The 23,028-nt window shown below is 40.9% G+C and overlaps 3 protein-coding genes across 4 annotated transcripts in view; 1 reads left to right on the forward strand and 2 right to left on the reverse strand.

Moving 5' to 3' along the window:
• The window catches only part of LOC128611981 (calcitonin-like), a 6,895-nt gene extending 5,187 nt beyond the window's left edge, over positions 1-1,708 (reverse strand). Inside the window, exons 1-3 of one of the 2 annotated variants that reach the window (XM_053631881.1) lie at positions 1,660-1,708; positions 495-586; positions 226-357 (exon numbers count right to left, since the gene is read on the reverse strand). In XM_053631881.1, coding sequence (XP_053487856.1) covers positions 226-357; positions 495-580 — 218 coding nt within the window. In that variant the 5' untranslated portion in view covers positions 581-586; positions 1,660-1,708. Of the gene's footprint in view, positions 1-225; positions 358-494; positions 1,192-1,659 lie in introns of those variants that run through there. The other variant, XM_053631880.1, reaches the window with a different exon arrangement.
• A 5,365-nt stretch (positions 1,709-7,073) lies between these two features.
• Positions 7,074-13,559, forward strand: psma1 (proteasome 20S subunit alpha 1). The gene is made up of 10 exons (XM_053630304.1): positions 7,074-7,158; positions 8,191-8,235; positions 8,489-8,590; positions 9,015-9,118; positions 9,698-9,786; positions 10,537-10,607; positions 12,518-12,647; positions 12,842-12,921; positions 13,048-13,152; positions 13,351-13,559. Exons 1-10 carry the CDS (start codon positions 7,156-7,158, stop codon positions 13,408-13,410), a joined length of 789 nt encoding a protein of 262 aa, XP_053486279.1. The 5' UTR covers positions 7,074-7,155; the 3' UTR covers positions 13,411-13,559.
• ric3b (RIC3 acetylcholine receptor chaperone b) lies at positions 13,545-22,738 on the reverse strand. Its single transcript, XM_053630303.1, has 6 exons — positions 22,545-22,738; positions 20,716-20,918; positions 19,723-19,804; positions 16,813-16,915; positions 15,078-15,205; positions 13,545-14,780 (listed from the first exon to the last, which is right to left on the reverse strand). Exons 1-6 carry the CDS (start codon positions 22,678-22,680, stop codon positions 14,524-14,526), a joined length of 909 nt encoding a protein of 302 aa, XP_053486278.1. The 5' UTR covers positions 22,681-22,738; the 3' UTR covers positions 13,545-14,523.
• Between the last annotated feature and the right edge of the window lie 290 nt (positions 22,739-23,028).

Below are 23,028 nucleotides of genomic sequence, written 5' to 3' on the forward strand. Positions count from 1 at the left end.
TATTATGATGATTATATTATTTGCACAACATTCTCTTTTTTAACTTTACACTAAATGTAATCAGCAAGAAGCTGGAGAATAAAAGCTGTTACTGAGTGAAAGTAAAAACACGACTCGGCTGATGCATTACATTCAGGGAAGAGAGCGACACTGCAGACTTCCCATTACTCACTACCATAAATACATAAATAAATAAACAAATAATAGAAATAAATAAATAAATACCTGTTACTGTCAGTCCTCTGATCCAATTCCTCCACCGTCATCTGCACAAACTCTTTAACGATGGCGTTCAGTAACCTGCGAGCTTCATAATCACTCAGAACCACTCGGTCTGATAGAGAGTCTAATGCAGGTCTGCGCACACACACACACACACACACACACACACACGCACACACAAACACACATACACATGAGCAAACACATACATGCTGCACACAGCAAATACATGTGTGTGTGTGTGTGTGTGTGTGTGTGTGTGTGTGTCTGACCTGAGCGGTGCTGCGTGTGAGCTGTACAGGTGACAGACGGTGAGGACGGAGATGGCGAGGATGACAGAGATCTTCATCATGAACATGTTTTCCTGTAATAACGTGTTAATAAACACACACAGTACACAACACTGCAATAAACACACACAGTACACAACACTGTAATAAACACACACAGTACACAACACTGCAATAAACACACACAGTACACAACACTGCAATAAACACACACAGTACACAACACTGTAATAAACACACACAGTACACAACACTGTAATAAACACACACAGTACACAACACTGCAATAAACACACACAGTACACAACACTGTAATAAACACACACAGTACACAACACTGTAATAAACACACACAGTACACAACACTGCAATAAACACACACAGTACACAACACTGTAATAAACACACACAGTACACAACACTGCAATAAACACACACAGTACACAACACTGCAATAAACACACACAGTACACAACACTGTAATAAACACACACAGTACACAACACTGTAATAAACACACACAGTACACAACACTGTAATAAACACACACAGTACACAACACTGCAATAAACACACACAGTACACAACACTGCAATAAACACACACAGTACACAACACTGCAATAAACACACACAGTACACAACACTGCAATAAACACACACAGTACACAACACTGTAATAAACACACAGACTGTAGCATATGAAATAAAAAAATTTTATTTACATTTTTTTATAATGTGAATGGAAGTTGAATTTCAGTTCAAATTTAAAAATTTGAAAGATTTTTGAAGAAGATGTTTATGTAAATTTATGTAAATGATGTGAATTTCAGCAGAATGCACATTACACAGTTTATTAAATCCTCTCGGACGTTTAGCTGCTGACCGGAATTAGAAATGCGTCGTGTCACCAATCGGAGAATTCTGTACATCCCTTTATTTTAAAATTACTTTTAAGTCTTATAAAAAATTATATATTTAATTATAGAATAGAAATTTTATTTCATTTATTAAGCCTCAAAACGTAGCATACAATTACAGAATGAAGCAAAAAATCAGACTTACACCATTAATTATAATAATAATAATAATAATAATAATAATAATAATAATAATAAATTATACACACACACACACACTGTTGTTACCTGTAAAGTCTCAAGTTGCTCTGCGTGAAAATAAAAATGCAGCAACGTGAAACACAAAGTTGTCTTGTTGAGCTTGTGAATGCAGCTCCTGCTCACACACACTTATACACCACAGGTGGGGGCGTGGCCTAGTCAATTATCCCACGTCTTCCAATCACAGGCCAGGAGGTGGGGCCTTATGAGTGCAGGTTGTGAGGATGACGATGTCAGGACGCAGTTTTTCTGTGTGACGTCTTTGTGTACGCGTGGATGAAGATCAGAGATTCACAGAGGGAGGAATAAAGAGAACCTCCACCCTGAGAGTTCTACACACACACACTCATGCACACACACACACACACACACAGTGTAATGAGGCGGACAGATGGAGACAGAAACCTCCCTCTGCTTAAGAAATGGCTTCCCAGCTTGTACTCAGTTCCAGGGTTCTCACAGGAACTCAAGCCTCAGAACCGCAGAACCGTTCCTCTGTTCACACAGGAACAGGAAGAGGAACAGGAACTACTTTGTTTCATGACGTTCCACAACATTTAAAGTTTTATTCATTAATTTAGAAATTGTAATCATTGGTAAATTGCTGTGGTATAAGGGGAATAATACACGTGGGGACGTGCAGTTACAGGAAAACTATGCCAACTCTTTCATTCCTTATTTACTGTCCATCATTTTCAACATGACAAGTTAAATTCCTCATATTCGTGTGTGTGTGTGTGTGTGTGTGTGTGTGTGTTTGCTGAATTCTGTGGAATAATGAATATTTACAGACAAGTGTAAAGTTTCTGTGTCTGATTTCTGTGTAAGTCATTAGTGAGTGAGTGTGTGTGTGTGTGTGTGTGTGTGTGTGTGTGTGTGTGTGTGTGGGTGCGGCTTCTCACACACAGAGGAAATAAAGTGTAATCACTTGAGTGTGACCATTCATCACATCACTTCCATCACACACCCAGCAGCCAAGCAGCCAGCCGACGCCTGGAAGAGAACATCCCAACATCTCAAACACACACACACACACACACACACACACTCACACATACACACACGCACACACTCACTCACACACACACACACACACTCACACACACTCACACATACACACACGCACACACACTCACTCACACACACACACACACACTCACTCACTCACACACACACACACTCACACACACACACACACTCACACACACACACACACACACACACACACTCACTCACTCACACACACACACACTCACTCACTCACACACGCACACACACGCACACACACTCACACACACTCACTCACTCACACACTCACACACACTCACATACATACACTCACACACACACTCACACACACACTCACACACACACTCACACACACATGCATATTACTGTGAACATTTTGGAATTTTATTTTTATGTGTATAAAATAAAGGAAACTTGTACATATCAATTATACAGAGATGTATAAATACAGAGATTTAATATTACAGATATTGTGCTTTTACTAAAACATTGCTGTAATGTTTTTCAGTGCAAAATTACAAAATAACTAGAACTGCCTTACAATTATAACATCAACTGTTTAATGAAAGAAAGAAAGAAAGAAATGATCTGGTAAATGTTTTCAGAAAATGTATTCATTATTTATTTACTCATTCATTGATTACAGTATATAAAACCCTTTCAGCCTAACTCTGCTTGTGTGTGTGTGTGTGTGTGTGTGTGTGTGTGTGTGTGTGTGTGATCTAGGAGGTGAATGTAGTTCATAATAATTAACTAATAAGCCTCCTACAGTTTCAGTAACACAATAAACACTTTATACAGAGAGTTTTCTGGGAATCGATGCTAATGCTGCATTAAACACGGTTCTGATGTCAGTGATGGGGTCAGTGATGAGGTCAGTGATGGGGCCAGTGATGAGGTCAGTGACGAGGTCAGTCATGGGTCAGTGATGGGTCAGTGATGAGGTCAGTGATGGGGTCAGTGATGGGGTCAGTGATGGGGTCAGTGATAAGGTCAGTGATGGGTCAGTGATTAGGTCAGTGATGGGGTCAGTGATGGGTCAGTGATGGGGTCAGTGATAGGTCAGTCATGGGGCCAGTGATGAGGTCAGTGATGAGGTCAGTGATGGGGTCAGTGATGAGGTCAGTGATAAGGTCAGTGATGGGTCAGTGATGGGTCAGTGATGGGGTCAGTGATTGGGTCAGTGATAAGGTCAGTGATGGGGTCAGTGATGAGGTCAGTGATGGGGCCAGTGATGAGGTCAGTGACGAGGTCAGTCATGGGTCAGTGATGGGTCAGTGATGAGGTCAGTGATGGGGTCAGTGATGGGGTCAGTGATGGGGTCAGTGATAAGGTCAGTGATGGGTCAGTGATTAGGTCAGTGATGGGGTCAGTGATGGGTCAGTGATGGGGTCAGTGATAGGTCAGTCATGGGGCCAGTGATGAGGTCAGTGATGAGGTCAGTGATGGGGTCAGTGATGAGGTCAGTGATAAGGTCAGTGATGGGTCAGTGATGGGTCAGTGATGGGGTCAGTGATTGGGTCAGTGATAAGGTCAGTGATGGGGTCAGTGATGAGGTCAGTGATAAGGTCAGTGATGGGTCAGTGATGGGTCAGTGATGGGGTCAGTGATTGGGTCAGTGATAAGGTCAGTGATGGGGTCAGTGATGAGGTCAGTGATAAGGTCAGTGATGGGTCAGTGATTAGGTCAGTGATGGGTCAGTGATGGGTCAGTGATTAGGTCAGTGATGGGGTCAGTGATGGGGTCAGTGATGGGGTCAGTGATGAGGTCAGTGATGGGGCCAGTGATGGGGGTCAGTGATAAGGTCAGTGATGGGACCAGTGATGAGGTCAATGATGGGGTCAGTGATGGGGTTAGTGATGAGGTCAGTGATGGGGCCAGTGATGGGACCAGTGATGAGGTCAATGATGGGGTCAGTGATGGGGTCAGTGATGAGGTCAGTGATGGGGCCAGTGATGGGGGTCAGTGATGGGGTCAGTGATGGGGTCAGTGATGAGGTCAGTGATAAGGACAGTGATGGGTCAGTGATAAGGTCAGTGATGGGGTCAGTGATGGGGTCAGTGATGAGGTCAGTGATGGGGCCAGTGATGGGGTCAGTGATAAGGTCAGTGATGGGGTCAGTGATGAGGTCAGTGATGAGGTCAGTGATGGGGTCAGTGATGGGATCAGTGATGGGTCAGTGATAAGGTCAGTGATGGGGTCAGTGATAAGGTCAGTGATGAGGTCAGTGATGGGGTCAGTGATGGGGTCAGTGATGGGTCAGTGATAAGGTCAGTGATGGGGTCAGTGATGAGGTCAGTGATGGGGTCAGTGATGAGGTTAGTGATAAGGACAGTGATGGGGTCAGTGATGGGGTCAGTGATGAGGTCAGTGATGGGGCCAGTGATGGGGTCAGTGATGGGGTCAGTGATGAGGTCAGTGATGGGGTCAGTGATGGGTCAGTGATAAGGTCAGTGATGAGGTCAGTGATGGGGTCAGTGATAAGGTCAATGATGGGGTCAGTGATAAGGTCAGTGATGGGTCAGTGATGGGGCCAGTGATGGGGTCAGTGATAAGGTCTGTGATGGGGTCAATGATGAGGTCAGTGATGGGGTCAGTGATAAGGTCAGTGATGGGTCAGTGATGGGCCAGTGATGGGTCAGTGATGAGGTCAGTGGTGGGGTCAGTGATGGGTCAGTGATGGGTCAGTGATTTTCTTGCTGAATCAATGCGGAATTTAGTTTGTGCCTCATCCTAGTGTTTAGAATAAGACAATAATATGCCATGTTCACTACACAGGACTGTTTAATGATCAGCACACAGGGCATGTCAGGGGTGTGTTATGTTTATATATTGTGAGCTTACATGGGATTAATTGAGATCAAGAATAATAATACATAATAAAGTAATTCTCAGAATAGACTCCAGATCTCTGACCCAAATAAAGCACTATGAGTGAATGAATGAACATGTTTCTAAACACATCTGCAGCTGTGTAAGACCGCCATCTAGTGACCAAACCCTTCTCTAACATATTTGCTCCAAAGACTAATAAAGCCATGTTTACCAGTTTCCAACCATACGGTTATGTCCTGTTTATTCTCCTTTTTTAAATTTTATTGAGTTTTTTTTTACTAACATTCATACATCACTCTTTCATTCACCAACTCAGCTGATAGGAGATTAACTTTATTTAATTTTTTCACTCAAAATAAAGATAAAAGCTTTTACTTAACATTTTTGTTTAACTCTTTAATTTTATACTGGTACTGCAGTTTGAGATTTTGGTCTCAAATTGAAAAGTGCTAAATTAAATTAAATGAAATTGAATTTTCAAATCTGAATGTATAAACAGCGCGGCTCGGACAGTAGATCGGCCTTTAACATGAACACCAGGTTTATATTAATGCGCTTGTTCTGATACATTATTATTTCTATACTAACGGCTCATTCACAGGAACGTGTACGGCGGACGCTCCACATAATCTAATACTAATAATAAATAGATTTTCAAAATCATGTTGTCTAACAAAGTATAATTGTTGCTGTGGTGATATTTCTGTTAGGAGATATATTTAACTTTTATGGAAGGAGCTCCAGGCTCCGGTTCCTGGCTGCTCTCCTGCTGACTGTCCCTGTGCTGATGCTGCTGCTGCTGCTGTAACGCAGCTGAGTCGCTCTCTGAGCATCTCTCAGTGACTTGTCTTGACCATTCAGAAATTTTTCTGCGAAAAGACAAGACATGCTTTGCTGTCGGGTTCTTGCAGCCGAGTGGAATCACTCTCATGGGTGGGCCATGAACTTCCTGAGATGGGCCAGCTCCTTCATTATCACCTTGTCCTGAATAAAAAGGGGCAAGTTGGAAAATACAACTGGTTTTAATGGTTATAATGGGAATTGTATTGGTTTTAATGGAAACTGTAATGGTACCTGTGGGTCTGTACTGGTAATTTGTTGCCTTCTTTTGGTGGCATGTTATGTCCAGTGGATACCATTAAGTAATGGTTTTAATGGTTAGCTGATGGCTTGTAGTGGTATTTGTAATGGAAACCAATAGAATTTCTATTGTTTTATTCAGCAGGGCAGTGGCACTGTGTTCAGGTCTGCTCTGTGTTCAGGTCTGCTCTGTTGTTCAGGTCTGCTCTGTGCTCTGTGTTCAGGTCTGCTCTGTTGTTCAGGTCTGCTCTGTGCTCTGTGTTCAGGTCTGCTCTGTTGTTCAGGTCTGCTCTGTTGTTCAGGTCTGCTCTGTGCTCTGTGTTCAGGTCTGCTCTGTTGTTCAGGTCTGCTCTGTTGTTCAGGTCTGCTCTGTGTTCAGGTCTGCTCTGTTGTTCAGGTCTGCTCTGTTGTTCAGGTCTGCTCTGTGCTCTGTGTTCAGGTCCGCTCTGTGCTCTGTGTTCTGTTGCTCAGGTCTGCTCTGTGCTCTCTGTGCTCGATTGCTCAGGTGTGCTCTGCACTAGAAGGGAAACTAATCGAGCAGGATCATTGTGCGGCTAAGCGGCGGGATCTCAGGCAGACATGGTGAGAGTTAATAATTATTAAATCAACTTTACCGCACTTATTTTGTGGTTCTTTAAATTAATATTCAGTCACAGCTCAGACTGTAGAAACTCATAAAACGGTAAATACTGCTGGTTTTATAGTTTGAACACTTTAGTCGGTAACTATACAGCGTGAGTAAGCGTTTCCTTAGCTAGCGCTAGTGGCGGTGTTAGCATCATGCTAGCAGCTAATAGAAAGAATTAGCATGTCTAGTGGTTATCCTGTTTTCTTTAGAAAATAAATTAAAATATACATTTTATTGATCTGTTCGGAATAAAGGGATTTTATGGTGTTATTATTGTAGTTGGCATGGTGCTAACTCAGCAAGCAACTTTATACGTTAGCATTAGCTTAGCTACTCGGTAATTTCCGGTGTTTTATTTGTTTTCTGTATGAATGAGTTCTCAGTGTGATTAAATATTCAGATTTAAAGTTAATGATTTAATCTAGAGTTCAGCCGAGCGCGAGCTGCTCTCAGGAGATTACCACATTTCTCCTTTCACTTTCACATCATTCATTATTCTTTATTATAATTTATGCAAATGAGTTTTATAATGTATACAGGTGAGATGTATAGATATACAAGTAACTCGACAACGCGTTAATAAAGTATTAACTAACTCGTTTTAGAGGATTTTTAAATATTCACTGTCCTGAGGTGTAAGTGTAGGCTTCCTATAACACACTCTCTCTCTCTCTCTCTCTCTCTCTCTCTCTCACACACTCACACACTCTCTCTCACACACACACACACACACACACACACACACACTTATTACACTTTATTTATATTTATTTGTACAGATTTGGGGTGAAATGTCTCTGTTCTGCCACAAGATGCAATTTTTTAATTATTTTCATTATTATTATTATTATTATTATTATTATTATTATTATTATTTTAGTTTTAGTTTTTTTCTGCTGTTATTCCAGTAAAAGTGAAGCCCTTCTTGTGTGTGTGTGTGTGTGTGTGTGTGTGTGTGTGTGTGTGTCTGTGTGTGATCCCTGCAGTTCAGAAACCAGTACGATAACGATGTGACGGTGTGGAGTCCTCAGGTGAGCAGCACAGCACCAGGGGCTCTGCATGCCAAGGGGTGGGGTTTTCTGCACTGTTGGGGTGGGTTAGTGTTAGGGGCGGAGTTAACAGGTGTCTCAGATCATCTGATCACAGCTCTTAGTCCTGGGGGGAAATATACTTGTGACCATCAACAAATCTGCAACCACCCATAATGAATATTAATGTGCATTTGATGAATATATGAGTGTGTGTGAGCTGTAAGACTTTACTGTGTGGTGTTTATTGTCTCAGGGGCGAATCCACCAGATCGAGTATGCCATGGAGGCAGTGAAGCAGGGCTCGGCTACTGTGGGGCTCAAATCACGCACTCACGCAGTACTGGTGGCCTTAAAGGTATTTACCCTGATATTTACACTACACACCCTCAACACCTCAACACTGACTATTTACCCTGATATTTACACTACACACCCTCAACACCTCAACACTGACCATTTACCCTGATATTTACACTACACACCCTCAACACCAACACCTCAACACTGACTGTTTACCCTGATATTTACACTACTCACCCTCAACAACTCAACACTGACTCGGACACCTCAACACCGACACTAACACCTTAAATTAAATACACAGAGTAGAGCCCTAGATAGGGGGTCGAGTGCATGCTACTGATGCGCCCTCTCCAGCAGTCTATACTGGCCATAATTAAGTCGTCGTCGTCGTCGTCGCCCCCCCCCGGCATATAAGTGTGTTTTAATGTGTATAAAATAGAGTAAATAACCTCTCGGTGTGTGTGTTTCTGTTTCAGAGGGCTCAGTCTGAGCTCGCTGCTCATCAAAAGAAGATCCTCCATGTTGATAATCACATCGGTATTTCCATCGCTGGACTGACTGCAGATGCTCGACTGCTCTGGTATGACAATCTACTATAAATGCATCCTCTTTACACACGGGGGCGCTGTTCCAGCTCAGGGGCTCTCACATCTAGTATTAAACACCGGCCAATCAGCATGCTTCAAACACCACCGCATGGTGACCAATCACACACTTACCCTGATTCTCATTATCTGCTCAGAGCTTCAGTGTGCTGCATACAGATGCCTGAAGGGGGGGAGGGGGGTGGTGAAGCATATGCATCTCGCTTTTTATCTTCTGTTTGTTATTTCTCTCCTAATGTCCTGCTGGAGAAGATCAACATGACAGTGTGAAACTGAGTGTAGTACTGCATTTTACACACACACACACACACACACACACAGCTAGCAGCAAATACTGAACACTGTACTGAAATCAAAATAGTATATTAAATATTATCATAATGGATGTGTTGTAAATGCTATCTCATCATAAATCTTTTATCCACAGTATATAATACACAATATTACATATAAATCTTGATTGACACGCTCATGCTTTCTCTCTTTCTATCTCTCACTCTCTCTCTTTATTTCTCTCTCTCTTTCTCTCTCTGTCTCTCTCTGATATTCTGCAGTAACTTCATGCGTCAGGAGAGTCTGGACTCCAGGTTTGTGTTTGATCGGCCACTTCCTGTGTCTCGTCTCGTCTCACTTATCGGGAGCAGTATCCTACATCGCTCGCGTCTCTCTCTCTCTCACACACACATATCTTTAACGTGTTAATCAGTGTGTGTGTGTGTGTGTGTAGTACACAGTACTCTAGCAGTTACAGGAATGTACAGTAAGGTGCAAATATACTTAACTTTGCTCATGTGTACGCAGCTGCTACATGTGTATTCTTCATACACTCACTTGTGTGTCTTATGTACATCTGGAAGATTAACGGTGACGCCCACTATACAGCACATCAAAGCTAAAACATCTGGTTTCCAAGTGGACGTGTAATGTTTAGCGATTTCATGCACAGCGATGTTAAACACACTGACGAGCTCCGTTTCACTTTAAAACCTGCCGTCGTCGTGATTGTTGTCATGATCTGCGTCTCAAATCGAAAACTCTGACCTTGCACGCAAACGTATTTACTAATCTAGAAAATCCGGAAGACTGCTACTCAGAACAGACCTTTCGGTAGATTTGAGGACGTTTTTAAAATTCATAGTGGGTGTTCAAGCAACGCTCCAGATGACCACAGGATGCGTGTGGCGGCCATCTTGTGCACGTGAAGTTAACAGCGAGTATAAATCCGCCTTTAGCATGACTGCAGTGTAAGTGAGTGATATACACAGTCATATCAGTGTAATAACCTAACCCCATCTCAGGGGAAGTCCATGATAGAGTATTAAACAACTATGTGCTGCTGTTGTTGTTAGTATTAGTGTTAGTATTAGTGTTGTGTCCTTGAGTGTTAAATCAGAAACCCAGATCCCCACACAGCGTTACGGGAGGAGACCATACGGAGTCGGCCTTCTGATTGCAGGATACGATGTGAGTTCACTACGGTCTCTCTCACACACACACACACACACACACACACACACACACACACACACACACATATACACTAGGGATGTCACGAGAACCGATACTTCGGTACCAACATTGTTAAAAAGTGACGGTACTTGTTTTTCTACAGTAGCATGGGTACCATTGGTTATGAAGGTACCGATGTTGCAAATCTTCCGGAACTGAAGGGGGCAGCAAATACGCATGAGTGTTTTAGTCGGTCCACATGTGGTGAAGAAGAAGAACGCCTACAAGCACACGGGAAAAACTACAGAAATGGCGACAAGTTTAGCTCCGCCCCGACTCGTTGAGAGGAAAAGAGAGGAAAGCTAGTATCGGTTTCCGGGGTGTAACCGACGCTATCGTTCATTTCAAACAAAGCGAGGAAACACCTGGAATTTGGCGAAGCCCCTGAAAGACGGTCCTGTATTATGTTTGTTTGAGGCAGCAGCATTGTGGCGTGAAACCAGCTAACGTTACGCTCCATGTAATGTTGGCGATAGGCAGTTGTTTGTTAACTACGCTAACGCATTGCAGTGTTATAAACTACCTCCTAATGTTCCACCCTGCATCGCCATTCAGCCCGGGTCCTGTCAGATACATGTAGCCTCATGTCACTAGATTAAATTATTATTTTAATGTTAATGGTTTTAATAAATCTTTTCGGTCTGAGACCATGTCAGTGAATTTAAACTAATGCTTGCATTCAGAGTACAAGGGGTGTGTGTGTGTGTGTGTGTGTGTGTGTGTGTGTGTGTGTGTGTGTGTGTGTGAGAGAGAGAGAGAGTGAGAGTGTGTGTGTGTGTGCGCGCGCGCGTTTAGGAGTGTACCTTAGCACTTGTTATTAGCACTTAGCACTGTTTTATTAGTCATTGTCAGACAGTGTTCGATAACTAAAATATCACTCACTCTCTCTTTTTTGCCAGTATTAGCCAGAGGAGGATGTCCTCCAGGAGTTTTAAATTTAATTTAAAAAATTTTATTTTTAAACCTCACCGTGGTATCGACTTTGGTATGGAGTATCGTGTACTTTTGGTGGTATCGGTACCAACTACTAGATTTTTGGTATCATGACATCCCTAATATACACACACACACACACACATATACACATACATACATACACACACCAACACCACACACACACAATATTAAAAAATTAATACAATATTGAAAGTAATTAGAATAAAGCAAATAAAGTTCTCATAGCATAACAAGAAAAAAATGACTGATATTAATATGAATAAATGTTTAAAAAGATAATCTAATGTTGAAAGGAATAAAACTTTTAGAGTAAAGAGGAGTAAATATTAACATGTATAAACTATATATAGTGTAAATAATAAATAAATAACCTTATATAGAGTATATAGAACTGTAGCCTAAATGCAAGGGTAATATAAGACCCGTCTCTACAGGATTTCCCAAAATCAAGAAAACTCCGCGATATTTGGAGGAGCTGCAATTGTTCTAAATTACCGCGGATTTGGGTTGAGACGCGTCACGTGATGTCATCACAACACGCATTCAGCCGACACCCCCTTCCTTTCACGTGCGTCGAACACGTGTACAGCTCAAAGTTCTCATTCACAAACATCAGTGAGAGAGCGTGCACAAGTACTTCCGGCCACTGAGACTTCACCGATTCCAGTCGTTTTCCACAAAAGAACAACTCGCCAAGTTGCATCACAAATAATTGAAAACCGCTGCAGCAAATTTAAGCGTTTTTGGCCGCAATCACAAAAAAATTACTAAATTCTGTTCGGACTGATAAAAATAAATATTATAAACAAACAGACCCATTAAACCAGTCCAGTACAGACCGTCTAACTGTGTTGTGATTTTAAAGTAATTAATATTTGTGTTGTGTGTTTGTGTGTGTGTGTGTGTAGGATATCGGCCCCCACATCTTTCAGACTTGTCCGTCTGCTAACTACTTTGACTGTAAGGCGATGTCCATCGGAGCGCGCTCACAGTCCGCACGCACTTACCTGGAGAGACACATGGAGCGCTTCCCCGAGTGTAAGAACACACACACGCACACACACACACACACACACACCATTTCCCTCACTATTTTCAGTGTGCACACAGACAGCTGGTTTGTGGTGTCACAGATAAGCTGAGTGACTGCATCAAAACTAGTCATGTGATACCAGTGTAACCATGGCAACTTGGAGTAACTGAATGTGTGTGTGTGTGTGTTTTACCTGCAGGTAATTTGAATGAGCTGGTGAAGCACGGCCTGTGTGCTCTCAGAGAGACTCTCCCTGCTGAACAGGACCTCACCACCAAGGTCTTACAGGCGCATGCATGCGCGCACACACACACACACACACACACACACACACACACACACACACACACACACACACAGTGTAACACATGCTGTAGTGAAGCTCACTGTGTGTGTGTGTTTCAGAACGTGTCCATTGGGATTGTGGGTAAAGATCTGGAGTTCACCATCTACGATGATGATGACGTGGCTCCATTTCTCGAGGGATTAGAGGAGAGACCTCAGAGGAAGGTGAGAACCTTTACTCTACTGTTCTTCATCATCTTTTTTTTATCATTTTTTTTTTTAAGAACACAGCTCAAAAAAAATTCACACACACACTGGAGTTCACACACACACTTTTATTTATCTGTAATATACTGTGAGATCAGAATGATGTGGTGTTTGTGATTACGAGTCAGTCCTGATTAGTGTGTGTGTGTGTTCCAGCCTGTCCAGCTAGGTGATGATGCCGCTCCGGCTGCCTCGGATGAGCCAATGGAACACTGAGGAACTGATTTATCATCCGTCGTGACATCATGCTGATGTAGTGAGAGTTTGAGGAGCTGCGGTGTTCATCCTGAATTTAAATCCACACTTCTGTTTCTGTTTTCTATCTGTACTGAGATCAGCTCAATAAAATACATTTACAAGTTTCACCTGTACCACTGTGACGTGTTTAACTTCACATCTGTACCACTGTCACGTGTTTAACTGCACATCCGTACCACTGTCACGTGTTTAACTTCACATCTGTACGGGTGTCACGTAGGGCTGTAACGATGTGCATTGTGGACATGTGATTTCACATCCTGCTAATCAGTATTCTGTTATATATGCATGTATTGCAGTTACACAGTTTGAACAGCAGGGGTCCCAATCTGCGTATAGAGTTAACTTGTACATAGAGAGCACGCTGGTCATGTGATCACGTTTTTTCAAAGAGCGCCTACGAGATCTGCGTTTATGAAGTCTGATATCTCCGGATTGCAACAAGCAGCACGTATTATACTTTACACGACCATGTTATAAACGTTAAGAAGAGCTCTTCAGTAGCTTTCAAGCACCAGAGGTGTTTCAGAGGTTTCAAACACCAGCCATTTCAGCCGACTTTGGAGCTCTATTTCTGCTATGGAGCTCAAGTTTCAGTCGATCGTTTATATATTTGATATTCAGGGACATTTTTGGAAAAATTTAATACATGTAGTAACGGAGTGTATTGACACGCCCCCTAACAGCAGAACTACCCACTGTACCGCTGTTCTTCAATGAGGGGCAGGGCTTAATCTGCATAATAATGAATACATGAATAATTTGTGAATAATAGGTGGTGTTCCAAGATTCTTATTGGATTCTTGTTTAAATTAAGCTCCGCCCTTGCTGTGACACAAATCATAATGAATTACAGGTTTTTCCGGGTTGTTTGACCATTTCCTGACGTCATGTCCTCTTTACTCAGTGTTTCAACCGTACTCAGGGTCGAATTTGGAAGACAAGATGAGAGCTCATCACCGTGCAAGAACACACGTGAACAGAAATTAGACACGTGACTAAGACGTGCGGTGAAAGCGAAGCAGCGTGCAGGAGGAATAATAACATTTGCAGGAGCAGTGTTTGGAGCCATCAGTGAGAAGATTCAGTTCCTTGAGTGGTTCCTGTCCCACTCCTGTGTCTGATCACATGGCCTCCTGAAAGTGGCGTGTTCCAGCACTGGTCCTCAGACTGCTCCATCATCTCTGTACGCATCTCCTCTTCATCACTACACTCGTTCGTCTCACAGCCGTCAGCCTGTCTGTCTGCTCGCTCTGACTCCTCATCCACCTCATGGTGGACGGTGCGGCAGGGAGAACTCCAGTGTTTCAGCATCTCCTCAGGATCATCTGATTAAACACAACTTCATCAGCTCATCTTATAGTTTATAGATTATTTACAGGAAAACATTTTTACTAACTAAATCTTCAGAATAATTAAACACACTACAGTATGTAAATAACGATGTTTTATTAGATAATGATTTGCACAGGGACGACTGCAGTGATGTTGAACTCCCTCCTGTTTGTGCTTCATGGCACCAAAACATTTCACTAGATTTATGACAGTTAGGAAGTGGGATGATGTTAATGTGAGTGTTTTATATAGAACATTACAATAAAATAAAGAATAGTGCGAGAACTGACCTGTGAACTCCTGCGTCTCTGTCTCAGAGGGAATCCCGTCCACTAATCGTCCCTCCTGCATCACCCGAGTGATCTCTCTCAGCTGGAGCAGCAGCTTCTCCTCCTGATCCACACTCACACACTCCTCTCTACAGCACGCGCGCGCGCGCGCGCACACACACACACACACACACACACACACACACACACACACACACACACACAGAGTGTTAAACCACAACAGAAGGCGAATCGGAGATAGAGTGGATATAAAAAGTTTACACACCCCTGTTAATATGGCAGGTTTTTGTGATTTAAGATAAATCATATCAGAACCTTTATTGAAAATTTTAACCTATTAAGTTTGCACACCCCTGAACTAACACTCCGCCGAAGCAGCTTTAGAGATGATCACAGCGTTCAGTATTTTTGGGTAAGAGTCCATCAGTTTGGAGCGTCTTCGCGTAGTAATATTTTGCGGTTGTTCCTCATTAAAGCGTTCTAACTCTGTCAGATTGTCTGGGCGTGTCCTGCACACAACCCTCTTCAGGTCAGATCACAGATCTCTGATCGGATTTAGGTCCGGACTCTGGCTGGACCGTTCCACAGCCTCGATCTTGTTCAGGTGAAGCGGTTCCTCTGATGTGCGGGTTTGCTTCGGCTCGTTGTCGTGCTGAAAGGTGAAGTTCCTCTTCATCTGAAGTGTTTCAGCAGAAGATTTAAGGTTCTGCGTCAGAATTGTCTGGTATTTGGAGCGGTTCATTTTTCCCTCCACCCTGATTAAAGCTCCAGATCCAGCTGAAGAAGAACAGCCCCAGTGTGTGACGCTGCCACCACCGTGCTTCACCGTGAGGACGCTGTTCTTGTGGTGAGGTTCTGTGGGTTTTTGTGCCGAACATATCTTCTGGTATTACGGCCAAAAAGTTCAGCTCTGGTCTCATCAGACCAGAACACGTTATTCCCCGTGGTTCTGGGAGATCAGATGATTTTTTAAATGTATTTTTGGTTATAAAAGGCTTCGGTCCTGCCCCCCTACCCCACAGCCCAGAGATATAAAGAATTCGGGAGATTGTTGTCACGTGTAGGGAACAACCGGTACTTACCAGAAATTACTGCAGTTCTTTTAATCTCGCTGTAGGCCTCTCAGCAGCTTCCCTGACCAGTTCCTCCTGATCTTCTCATCAGTTTTAGACGGACGTCCTGATCTTAGTGGTGTCACTGTCGTGCCGTATTCTCTCCACGTGTTGACGATTGTCTTTACAGTGTTCCATGGTCTATCCGATACCTCCAAACCCTCTCCTGATATTTTCCAACAATACAATCCCGTACCTGCTTTATAAGCTCTTTGTGAGCCATGGCTTTTCCAGTTCGATGTTACCCACAAGACCTTACAGGACCAGCTGGACTTATTTGGTGTTAATCAGTCACTTTAATTGAAGGCAGGTGTTCACTAATTAGTATTTAACATGAGTATGAATGTGTTGGTGGATTCTGAACACTGACACATTATAAAAGGGTGTGTTTACTTACACAAGCTGGGGATTGGAAGGTTTTTTATTATTTATTTTTCCCTAAAATGATTCTTATTGTTTTTCACTTTAATTAATAGTATAAATTTTACAATACAGATAGGAAAGGTTCTGACACGATTTATCTTAGTTTGATTTTTTTACACCACAAAAACCTGCCATTTAACAGGGGTGTGTAGACTTTTTAGCGTGTGTGTGTGTGTGTGTGTGATGCTTGAATTTCGGACCTTGGTGTGTTTCCGTTCTGAGTTCGAGCATTCGATACGATTCTCTCCATCACCTCCTCCGTCTCCTTCAAACGCTCCTGCAGCTGCGTCAACTCAAAATCCGCTGAGGACAAACATCAGAACATCAGAACTGAGTCTTACACCTACTGTATATTAATATATATATACATATGTAGTGTTGTAGTGTGTGTGTGTACTGTATATTAATATATATATACATATGTAGTGTTGTAGTGTGTGTGTGTACTGTATATTAATATATATATACATATGTAGTGTTGTAGTGTGTGTGTGTACTGTATATTAATATATATATACATATGTAGTGTTGTAGTGTGTGTGTGTACTGTATATTAATATATATATACATATGTAGTGTTGTAGTGTGTGTGTGTACTGTATATTAATATATATATACATATGTAGTGTTGTAGTGTGTGTGTGTACTGTATATTAATATATATATACATATGTAGTGTTGTAGTGTGTGTGTGTACTGTATATTAATATATATATACATATGTAGTGTTGTAGTGTGTGTGTGTACTGTATATTAATATATATATACATATGTAGTGTTGTAGTGTGTGTGTGTACTGTATATTAATATATATATACATATGTAGTGTTGTAGTGTGTGTGTGTACTGTATATTAATATATATATACATATGTAGTGTTGTAGTGTGTGTGTGTGTGTACTGTACATTAATATATATATACATATGTAGTGTTGTAGTGTGTGTGTGTGTGTACTGTACATTAATATATATATACATATGTAGTGTTGTAGTGTGTGTGTGTGTGTACTGTACATTAATATATATATACATATGTAGTGTTGTAGTGTGTGTGTGTGTGTACTGTATATTAATATATATATACATATGTAGTGTTGTAGTGTGTGTGTGTACTGTATATTAATATATATATACATATGTAGTGTTGTAGTGTGTGTGTGTACTGTATATTAATATATATATACATATGTAGTGTTGTAGTGTGTGTGTGTGTGTACTGTATATTAATATATATATACATATGTAGTGTTGTAGTGTGTGTGTGTACTGTATATTAATATATATATACATATGTAGTGTTGTAGTGTGTGTGTGTACTGTATATTAATATATATATACATATGTAGTGTTGTAGTGTGTGTGTACTGTATATTAATATATATATACATATGTAGTGTTGTAGTGTGTGTGTGTGTGTACTGTATATTAATATATATATACATATGTAGTGTTGTAGTGTGTGTGTGTGTGTACTGTATATTAATATATATATACATATGTAGTGTTGTAGTGTGTGTGTGTACTGTATATTAATATATATATACATATGTAGTGTTGTAGTGTGTGTGTGTACTGTATATTAATATATATATACATATGTAGTGTTGTAGTGTGTGTGTGTACTGTATATTAATATATATATACATATGTAGTGTTGTAGTGTGTGTGTACTGTATATTAATATATATATACATATGTAGTGTTGTAGTGTGTGTGTACTGTATATTAATATATATATACATATGTAGTGTTGTAGTGTGTGTGTGTACTGTATATTAATATATATATACATATGTAGTGTTGTAGTGTGTGTGTGTACTGTATATTAATATATATATACATATGTAGTGTTGTAGTGTGTGTGTGTGTGTACTGTACATTAATATATATATACATATGTAGTGTTGTAGTGTGTGTGTGTGTGTACTGTACATTAATATATATATACATATGTAGTGTTGTAGTGTGTGTGTGTGTGTACTGTATATTAATATATATATACATATGTAGTGTTGTAGTGTGTGTGTGTGTGTACTGTATATTAATATATATATACATATGTAGTGTTGTAGTGTGTGTGTGTACTGTATATTAATATATATATACATATGTAGTGTTGTAGTGTGTGTGTGTACTGTATATTAATATATATATACATATGTAGTGTTGTAGTGTGTGTGTGTGTGTACTGTATATTAATATATATATACATATGTAGTGTTGTAGTGTGTGTGTGTGTGTACTGTATATTAATATATATATACATATGTAGTGTTGTAGTGTGTGTGTGTGTGTACTGTATATTAATATATATATACATATGTAGTGTTGTAGTGTGTGTGTGTACTGTATATTAATATATATATACATATGTAGTGTTGTAGTGTGTGTGTGTACTGTATATTAATATATATATACATATGTAGTGTTGTAGTGTGTGTGTGTGTGTACTGTATATCTCTATATATATATATATATATATATATATATATATTTATAGCGTGTGTACTGTATATTAATATATATATATATATTTATAGCGTGTGTACTGTATATTAATATATATATATATTTATAGCGTGTGTACTGTATATTAATATATATATATATATATTTATAGCGTGTGTACTGTATATTAATATATATATATATATATTTATAGCGTGTGTACTGTATATCTATATATATATATTTATAGTGTGTGTGTACTGTATATTCATAAATCTCTACATTAGAGCTTTACATAACTGATGTTTCTGTACAGTGATAAACTTTCACTAACTCCGCCTCCACATTAACCCCGCCTCCACAGTAAATGTGTGTCAATGTGTAAATATTTGTACAGTTTATTTAATTGTGTTAGTTTGTGCACATGATCTGTGTTACTAAAAATATATAAATATATATCTTCTCGCGACGTTAGCACACTAAATGATATTTATGTAACTTTTTAATTAAAAATATAAACTATATTTTTAATCTGATGTGTGATGGTTAATAAGTCCTGATGAATGAGTGCGAGTGGCTCTGTCTCTTATCTAATGTGCAGCTCGTCTAAAAGTTGTTTCATTTCCACTCATCGTTTTATTTTTTATAAATCTGAAGCTTACTGATTTTTCTCTTCATGTTCTCTGATCTCGCTGCAGGAGATCTGCTCTCGTGAAATTTACTCGCTTTCCCTCCAGATGTGATCTGTTGGAGAAAAAACAGAAAATCATCAATTAAACACACACACAGGAGATCGTCCGTCGATTTCGACGAAGACCAGAGTTTCCGTTTCCGTCTCCATTATGGAGAACACAAACTGGAACTGGACTTGCGCGTGAATTGGATTAAAGTGAGGAAGACTTGCGCAGCATCGGCCGCACTCTCACTCTCACTTCCCGCTGACCGCCATGATCCAGTGACAGGACTGAGTCAGGACCACTGAAGACGGCCCCCGGGCACAGTGATTCATACACCCACTCACACACACAAACACACACACACACACATTCACACACACACACACATTCACACACACACACACACACACTCACACACACACATTCACACACACACACACACACACACATTCACACACACACACACATTCACACACACACACACACACACACACACACTCACACACACACATTCACACACACACTCACACACACACTCACACACACACATTCACACACACACACACATTCACACACACACATTCACACACACACACACATTCACACACACACACACACACACACACACACATTCACACACACATTCACACACACACACACACACACACTGATTAGTACACACAATTTCACTGGCCGTGCAGTACATACTGTCACACGATTTCAGACACAGACACTGTTTACTGTTAGAACTGAAACAAACATTTTAGCATTACATAACTAATAAACACTCTGTGTGTGTGTGTGTGTGTGTGTGTGTGTGTGTGTGTGTGAGTGTGTGTATGTGTGCGTGTGTGTGTGTGTATGTGTGTGTGTGTGTGAGTGTGTGTGTGTGTGTGTGTGTGTGTGTGTGTGTGTGTGTGAATGTGTGTGTGTGAATGTGTGTGTGTGTGTGTGTGTGTGTGTGATATAAGGCGTGACCTTGAAGATGATGTAGAGGATGTAGAGCAGGATGCCGAACCCGTACACAGGAATGATTTGTCCTGCCAGGTTGGATTTTCCCGCCGTCGCTGTGCTGCCTTTTGCCCTGGCGATGGCCTCGGGTTGATAAGCGTTGTTCCCTCCTGCACCTCGGGAGGGCGCCGGCGCTGACTTCCTCTGCAGCATGGGGGGGAAACGAGCTCCTGCACACACACACACACACACACACACACACACACACAGCATTACTTTAGTACAGGTCCTCTACAGCAGTGGTTCCTACACTTTTTACAGTGGCGTACCTCCCCAGGCTTTCAATATCCTTTTGCGTTACCCCCCCCCCCCCCCCCCCCAAACTGTGTTGTCTGAGGATGGCATCCTCTGTATTGTTGTTTTTTGGCCTTTTCCCCAAGCATCACACCAGCTCTATGAGACGCAGCAGGAGGAATGAAGTCCTCCACAATAGTATGGGGTTTGATAGTCTATTCACTCTGGAACTCCCCGTGTAGGATGCTTCCAGACCCTTCCTATTTAGGGTTTCCTACACTGTAATAAAAGCCTTATTACTCCTGAGTTGTCTTAAATGTCTTCAAAAACTCTCGAGGTTTATTTAGCAGAAAGTAAGTAGCATGCTTTATTTATAAATGTCTGTACAGAAATGCTGGTTTCATGCAGTGATGAGAGAGTACGTTTACACATATACACACTGAGGCTGGGGATTTTCTTCACTGTCAGCGTGCGTAAAGCCCAAAGAAATAGATTTCTCATCATATTTGCGCCTCTTTGATGGTTTTTCTGTGAATCGCTGGTGAAGAAGAGATGGCGTTTCATCTTCAGATACACTGCTGTGTGTATCAGTGTGAACTGGGCTAGTAGCACTGGGTAAACTTACACTCGCTACAGACGCGGTGTTAGAGGGACCTGGGCCACTGCGGTCACAGGACTGTGGATCAGTGGGGCTTGCTGTGGTTGCGGGCCGATAGCTTTGTATTTCTCCATTTTAATGTTACGAGCTATTACTTAACTTCACCACATATCTGTGTGCTGGTGATAAATGACCTGCAGTAAGACGCGCACTGACGCATGACTGTGAGTGGATGCAGTTTTGACCGTGAAAGACAGGATCATTTGATTGGATGTCATGTATTTGACCTTTAGAACATTGTAATTCTGCTCTTTGTACACTAGAGGGGGCACAAGTTTATTTTTTGGCCGTGAGAAAAACATGGATTATAATTTTAATGTTATTTAGTGAGACGGAATTAAACGAACAGTAAATCTCAGCACTTTGCTCCCGTACCCCCTCCGTCACCTCAGGTACCCCAGTTTGGGAACCACTGCTCATTAACACGATGGATAATAATTTCCAGAACACAACCTTCTTTGCTCATATTTACCAAGGGTGCCAATATTAATGGAGGGCACTGTAACACTTACTCTGATCTGCACTACAGCAGGGCTTTAATATTATTACAGCATTTATTACGTGTTTATTACAGGAGGAAAGGAGAATCAAAACCCCATTTTATTATGATTTAGCAGAATACCGAGCATAAATACACACAAAGAGAAAATGTAGAAAATAAATAATTAAATAAATGAAATTATTTTATATTTACTGTTTAATATTTAATATTCACTTTTTATTATTTCACATGTAATATTTGTTTTAGAATATCTGCGCTGTAGAGTAATTTAGTAAATATCAGATCTACTGTCACTACAGCAGTGTGTTATTTATTCTCAGATATTAAACACATCAGTGTTCACTGCATTACTGCATCAGCGTCTTTATATTTTATTATAAATATATAAATGTGATGATTTACCCTCCGCACCGGCCGGATCTCTCCTTCCTCCTCCTCCTCCTCCTCCGCCGGATAAAAGCAGTTTTGGGAGCAGCAGCGCGACACACACACACACACACGACACCACCGTCACCTTCTGAACCGTGGACATGGACATGATGGAGTTATTTCCGCTTTTATTCTTTATTTTATACAAATAACGCAGAAACGGAGAAACGCCGCATCTCTCATCACCGCTAGTGGACACAACCTCAGCCAATAGGAACACGAGGAGTGTACCACGTCATCCCGGATACCGGAAGTAAATTCACAGCGGGATAAAATAACGGGATTGCGGTCAGGATCATAAATATATATTAATAAATGTTATCAATTCTAAAGTTGAATCATTCACCTAGATACTATAGTGTGTGTTTAGGCTTTAAACCTGTGAAACTATGTACAGAAAAGTGTGTGAGTGAGTAAGGTATCAGGCTTTACGATCACGTATATAATGTAAAAATAT

Source organism: Ictalurus furcatus, chromosome 8, assembly GCF_023375685.1.
Source record: "Ictalurus furcatus strain D&B chromosome 8, Billie_1.0, whole genome shotgun sequence".
Lineage (NCBI taxonomy): Eukaryota > Metazoa > Chordata > Actinopteri > Siluriformes > Ictaluridae > Ictalurus > Ictalurus furcatus.